The sequence below is a fragment of the Eptesicus fuscus genome, chromosome 24, assembly GCF_027574615.1.
Source record: "Eptesicus fuscus isolate TK198812 chromosome 24, DD_ASM_mEF_20220401, whole genome shotgun sequence".
Taxonomy (NCBI): Eukaryota; Metazoa; Chordata; class Mammalia; order Chiroptera; family Vespertilionidae; genus Eptesicus; species Eptesicus fuscus.
In genome coordinates, this window is record NC_072496.1 from 4,092,697 (window position 1) to 4,099,083 (window position 6,387).

The following is a 6,387-nucleotide window of genomic DNA, read 5'->3' on the forward strand; positions in this document are numbered from 1 at the left end:
CCCTCCTCTCTGTAAAACATCAATAAAATATATTTTTAAAAAAGAATTTCACAGGTGAAGGTGGGGGAGAGAGTGGTCCAGGCAGAGATGAGCACCCTGTACATGTGCCGTCTTCTTCACTGGCTAGAGCTGGATACTTTATGTGCCCACATTATTGAACTCTTAACAGCTCTAGTAACATCTCCATTCACTCAGTGAATAACTGTATCGTCTACATGTAGTTATATCAAGGTCTTTTTAATATTTACGCTCACTTGGCATCTTATGGCACTAATAAAACCTCAAAAAAGTGCTCACAAACACGAGTGACCATAGGCACTCCTGCTCATCCTGACGTGAGTATTTCACTCAGATCCGAAGTACAAACGAGAGGCACCGGCCTCGGGTTCGGGCACCGGAAGAGGACCAGAGGACCGGTGCCACGGCCTGCAACGGGAAGTTTAAGAGGAAGGACAGTCCTTGAGGGAAGAACGACCTCTGTTTAAGTCAGATCTTGTGCGATGCGGACGGGGAGCTGTCTGGCAGGCAGGTAGGAAGTTAATTCCAGACAGAGGCAGGTAACAGCTGTCGATAGGAACCTGATAATCGTCACCTTGGGCTCCTGGAACACGTGGAGAAATAAGCTCAGAGTGAATGAACCGACAGGTTCAAGGTCACTAAACGAAGAAAGAGCCTTGCCACATCGGCACTCGAGGCGCCACATCAATAAAGGTCCAGGGTCCAGCTGCAACCACTCCCTCCCCAGCGCTGGGTGCTGGCAGCAAACAGGGCGGCACGGCCATGCCACCCACTTCCTTCCTCCACGCCTCACCCACACCCACGGCCGCCTGAGAGGAGCAGTTTGGGTGCGGAGACAAGAGACAGAAGTTTGTCTTCACCTCTCCCTTAATGGCCTCTAAGAGTAGACAGAGGGCCTGCAGCAGCCAGAAGGGAGCCGTTACTAGAAAGAGCGACAGAACGGGAGCCGAGTGGCCTGAACTGGGAGAGAAACTGACAAGACCTGCTGGTTCAAAGTCCCCTCCGTGTCCCTGGCTCTCTGCACGGAATGGCGAGCAGTTACCACACATCTGTTCTCCCCGTCTCCCTGTGACCAGCCCTCTGTACCTCTGAAGTCCCGGCCCCCCCGGCCCTTTCTTCTCAGCTCAGGATGGCATATAAGCCTCCATGGCCCGACGGACCGCCTGTGGGCTTCCGTCCTTACGGAGGCCCCCGTACAGACAAAATTAGATTTTGTTTTTCTCCTGATGATCTGTTTCATGTCGATTTCTTAGACCAGCCGGAAGAACCTAGAAGGGTCGAGGAGAAATGTCTCCTCCCCAACAGAGCTGACAGGTAGGTTCAAGAGAGCCCTGGGCCCTAGCTGGTTTGGCTCAGTGGGTAGAGTATTGGATTGAGGACTGGAAGGTCCCGGGTTCGATTCCAGTCAAGGGCACATGCTCGGGTTGTGGGCTCGATCCCTAGTAGGAGGCATGCAGGAGGCAGCCAATCAATGATTCTCTCTCATCATTGATGTTTCTATCTTTCTCTCCCTCTCCCTTCCTCTCTGAAATCAATAAAAACTTAAAAAAAAAAAAAAAAAAAAAAAAAAGAGAGAGCGAGCCCTGGGCACGTGAACATCCATCCCCTTTGAGGAATTCTGCAGAGATGAGGTCATGGCGGGAAAGGCCCTGGTCCTGTCGTTGCTGCTTTTTTCAAGATGGGGGCTGCTACAGCCAGGTGATGCTGATGGAAGACAAGAGGGCGTGACATCCCGGCGTAAGGAGAGAGCACTGAAGGCAAAAGCTGCAGACAGGCCCGGCCGGTGTGGCTCAGTGGTTGAGCGTTGACCTATGAACCTGGAGGTCACGGTTTGATTCCTCCTCAGGGCACATGCCCAGGTTGCAGGCACGATCCCCAGTAGGAGGCGTGCAGAAGGCAACTGATCAAGGAGTCTCTCTCATCGTTGATGTTTCTCTCTCTCCCTTTTCCTTCTTCTCTGAAATCAATAAAAATATATTTTGAAAAATCAGAAGAGACTTGTCACAAAATTATGTCAACAAACACACAAAATCAGGATCAAGGAAAAAAAATAAAGGCCTGAGCAAATATACTAATAGTAAGGGTTACCGCAGTTGCCAAAATTTGCTTAACTTCCTCGTAGCCAGAACAAGAAAGGAAACAGCTCTCATTATAAAAGCTCCCGTCTACTGATCCCTTATCACCTCCAAGGCACTGCAGATTGAAGTGCTGTGGGCGATCAGACCGACTGCATTGCTTTAAACAACTGGTCCCTCAGTTAAGGAGGATTCCATCTGTACTGGCCACCTGTGTGTGTGTGTGTGTGTGTGTGTGTGTGTGTGTGTATTTTATTGATTTCAGAGAGGGAGAGAGAGAGACAGAAACATCAATGATGAGAGTGAATCATTGATACTGCCTCCTGCACACACCCCCACTGGGGATCAAGCCCGCAACCCAGGCGTGTGCCCTTGACTGGAATTGAACCTGGGACCCTTCGGTCCGCAGGCCCACGCTCTATCCACTCAGCCACACCAGCTAGGGCTGCACTGGCCATCTTTAAGTCTTATGGACTTGGTCAGAACCAGAGCTGAATGCTAGGTGGTGAGGGCAGGTCTGTCTGATCCTGACGACCTGAGTAATTCTGGAGCCTGGTACGAATCTAGACCCTGATGCGGATCATATGGGGGTTCCGGATACAGAACATGAGCCCCTCGGGCTGTGGCCGAGTTCACCGTAAATCCTGAATTGGTTCCTACACTTTTTCTTCTTCAGACAGGGAGGGGCGAGCGATGGTTTCAAAGGGTCCAGCATCCACCTGCTTGTCCAGGATGAGGGGGGAGCAATGGGACGTCCCAGCGTCTCCACCACATGGTCACAGACTGCAGCCAGAGCCGAAACCGGTTTGGCTCAGTGGATAGAGTGTCGGTCTGCGGACTGGGGGGGTCCCGGGTTTGATTCCGGTCAAGGGCATGTGCATTGATTGCGGGCACATCCCCAGTGGGGGGTGTGCAGGAGGCAGCTGGTCGATGTGTCTCTTTCATCGATGTTTCTAGCTCTCTATTCCTCTCCCTTTCTCTCTGTGAAAAATCAATAAAATATATTTAAAAAAAAAAAAGACTGCAGCCAGGGCAGCCACAGAGCCGGCGGCAGCCCCGAGCAGCACCGACAGTGGCCTCTGGGAACGATTCGACGCCAACAGTGGCAAAGGCCCTTCAGCACCTGTCAGCAGCTGCTGGGACGTGCATGTCAGCCCGCGAGGCTGGCTGAGGGCTCACGCTGCTCATCTGCAACCTCATGTTTAAAATTCCAAGCTAAGAAAAGAAGTACAGCCCGGGGGAGAGACAAACCGAAGTGAAACATTGAAATAAGTGATGCTCCAAGCTTCCCGGGGCACTGTGCCTCCTCCCGAGCAGAGAACGTTAGACCATAGTGTCTGCACGTGAGGAAGAGGAGGGATGGACAGGATGATTCCTCTACATGCCCAGTTTAGGAAAACCCACATCCGCCCGGCCCGCGTGACTCAGTGGTTGAGCGTTGACCTATGAACCAGGAGGTCACGGTTCAACTCCCAGTCAGGGCACATGCCCAGGTGGTGGGCTCGATCCCCAGTGTGGGGCGTGCAGGAGGCAGCCGATCCATGATTCTCTCTCATCATTGATATTTCTCTCTCTCTCTCTCTCCCTCTTTTCCTCTCTGAAATCAATAAAAAATATTAAAAAAAAAAAAAGGAAACCCATATCTATCTTTATTGGGGGGTCGGGCGAGCTGCACACGGGCATAAGCCTGATGCTACAGGATAAAACGAGCTACCTGGATCAATAACATCAATTGATTTCATGATGTAAATCCATTTGTTTCTTCCACTGCCTAGAATCTGGGTCTCCTCTAGCCAGTGAGCATCACACAGCTACACTATAGGCGGGAAGGGGAATGAAGATTTACACAATATACACTGAGTGGCCAGACTATGATGATCTCTGAACGCATAATCATCTGGCCACTCAGTGTATATCCTATAGAATAAAAGGCTAATATGCAAATTGTCCCCTCGACCAGGAGTTCGACCAGCAGGCAGGCCAGCCAACCGCCCATGTCCCCTCCCCCTGGCCAGGCTGGCCAGAACCCACCCATGCACGAATTCATGCATTGGGCCTCTAATATATACACTGAGTGGCCAGATTATGATGATCTCTGAACTCATAATAATCTGGCCACTCAGTGTATATCCTATATAATAAAAGGCTAATGTGCAAATTGTCCCCTCGATCAGGAGTTCGACCAGCAGGCAGGCTGGCCAACCGCCCATGTCCCCTCCCCCTGGCCAGGCTGGCCGGAACCCACCCATGCACAAATTCATGCACAAATTCATACACACACACACACACACACACACACACACACACACTGAGTGGCCAGATTACTATGCGTTCAGAGATCATAACAATCTGGCCACTCAGTGTATACTATTTGCTAGTAAAGACCACAGACGTGTGTTCCTACCTACAACCACTTGGTGTTAAGACAGGGTTTTATCGGGGGCCTAACCACCTGGGCTCCTCTGTTCACAGCTGTGGGACCGCAGGGAAGGGGTGATTTCACTGTGCCTGGGTTTCGCCTGAAACAGGAACTACCATCCTATCTATGCTGCGGTTACGGGTGTCCTGACCGACTGAGAGAAGGGGCTGACCGCCCTCAAGCTCTGACAACACAGCAAGCGCTCAGATAAGGTTAGCGATTTCTCATTTTCCTCACCCGCACGCACTCTTGCGGAAGAAGAAGAGAAAAACCCTGTTATTAGGTATCAGTGTCTTCCCCGTAAGAGGGGGGACCATTTTGCAAAGACAGGCCATTCGCTTGTTCCGATTCACAGAGAGCGACCCAGGATAAAACCCATTCCTTCTTCCCACGAGGCAAGGCTGGCCCTGCGGTGGCTACGCTACACAATAAAGCAAGTCGCATACCCCTCCTCGGGGGACGGGGACTTCCTCCAGGAAGTCAGGCGGTGCTAAAAGGAAATCAGTGTGTGCTAATCTTGACATCTCATCTCAACCCCCCCAAAAAAAAAAGTAAGAAAGAAAAATACTATTGTCTTCCAGGTACAGAATGCCCAAGAACACAGCTCTCAGGCCCTAAAAGCCGCTTCCTACAAGGGAGGGAGGTGGATCCAGACCTTTGAAAAGTGAGCCTTAAGGCAACTCAGTCCAGGGAAGCGGGGAGGGAAGGGAGGGCGGCGGCTGAAGGGTGAAAGCATCGGCTACAGAACTTCAAAACCTGCACAGGGACTCTCGGTCGCCCCTGCGGCATCCCTCCTGGCCGGTTCCACGGCGGCCAAGGGCGCCCGGCGCAATGAATGGAGCTGGCCCGGCTCCCCGACGCGCGCGCGCGCAGCTCTGACTCTCACGCAGGCTGGAGGCCCGCGGGGCCCTTTTCACCTTCGGGGAGACACACCTGACAGGTCCCAGGTCAGTCCGCAACAACCGGAAGCGAGATGCCGACAAGCAGATAAGCCGGGCTCGCGGTTCGGTTCCCCTTTCTTTCCAGGCAGGGATCGAATGGCAGAGGCTGTTTCATTCAAGCATCCGCCCGGGGGAGTCGGGACACCCCATTTCCAGGCCTAAACATGGGCCAGGCATCCCTGCTCCCCGGCGCGGGCCCCGCGGTTGGGGCCGCGTCCCCCTCCGTCCGTCCGTCAGTCCCTCCCCGGTTCCCACGGCACCCGAGGGGGGGGGGCCGGGGCGGGAACGGGGGCTTCCCCGGCCGCCTGCCCTCTCCTCCAACACCCTTCCCGCAGCTGCTGGGACTCGGGGGAGGCCGCCCCGGCCCGGGAGCCTGTGGTCAGTCAGCTCTTTGCTCCATTCACCGCCCTCCCGGGCCGGCGACGGGAGGAGGGCGCGCGGCGGCGAGGGTGCGAGCGGCAGGAAGCGGCGCCGGCGTGACACCGCGTGGAGCCGGCTCGCGCAGGAGCACACGCCGCGGCCGGCGGCCGAGAGGCCGGGGCGGTCCGGCCCGCAGCCCCCCCCCCGGCCCCGCCAGCCTCCCCCGGCGACCTGGACGCCCGCGCGCCGCCGCCGCCCACTCACCGCCGCACTCGGCCGAGAACTGGTCCCCCCAGTCCCCAGACTGCGGGCTGCAGCCGCCGCCCGCCGGGGCCTCCTGCTGCCGGTGCTGCAGCTCCTGCTTGAGCAGGGACAGCGGCGTGTAGTGCTCGGTGGCCAGCGCGCCGGGCCCGGAGGGCAGGACCGCGAGCAGCAGCAGCACCAGCGCGCGCCGAGCGGCGGCCGCAGCGTCTCCCCGGCAGCAGCGACAGCAGCAGCAGCCGGCAGGTGCCATCTTCCCTCACGGCGCATGTGCGGCGGCCCTCGCCGGGCGCTGCGGCCTCCCAGACTTACC

General features: G+C 55.4%; 1 protein-coding gene across 4 annotated transcripts in view; it reads right to left on the minus strand.

Annotated features, from left to right (window-relative positions):
* Positions 1 to 6,384, minus strand: part of TTC13 (tetratricopeptide repeat domain 13) — a 43,960-nt gene extending 37,576 nt beyond the window's left edge. For all 4 annotated transcript variants that reach the window (XM_028157961.2, XM_028157960.2, XM_028157957.2 and 1 more), the window contains exon 1: positions 6,078 to 6,384. In XM_028157961.2, coding sequence (XP_028013762.1) covers positions 6,078 to 6,327 — 250 coding nt within the window. In that variant the 5' untranslated portion in view covers positions 6,328 to 6,384. The remainder of the gene's footprint in view (positions 1 to 6,077) is intronic.
* Positions 6,385 to 6,387: the final 3 nt, after the last annotated feature.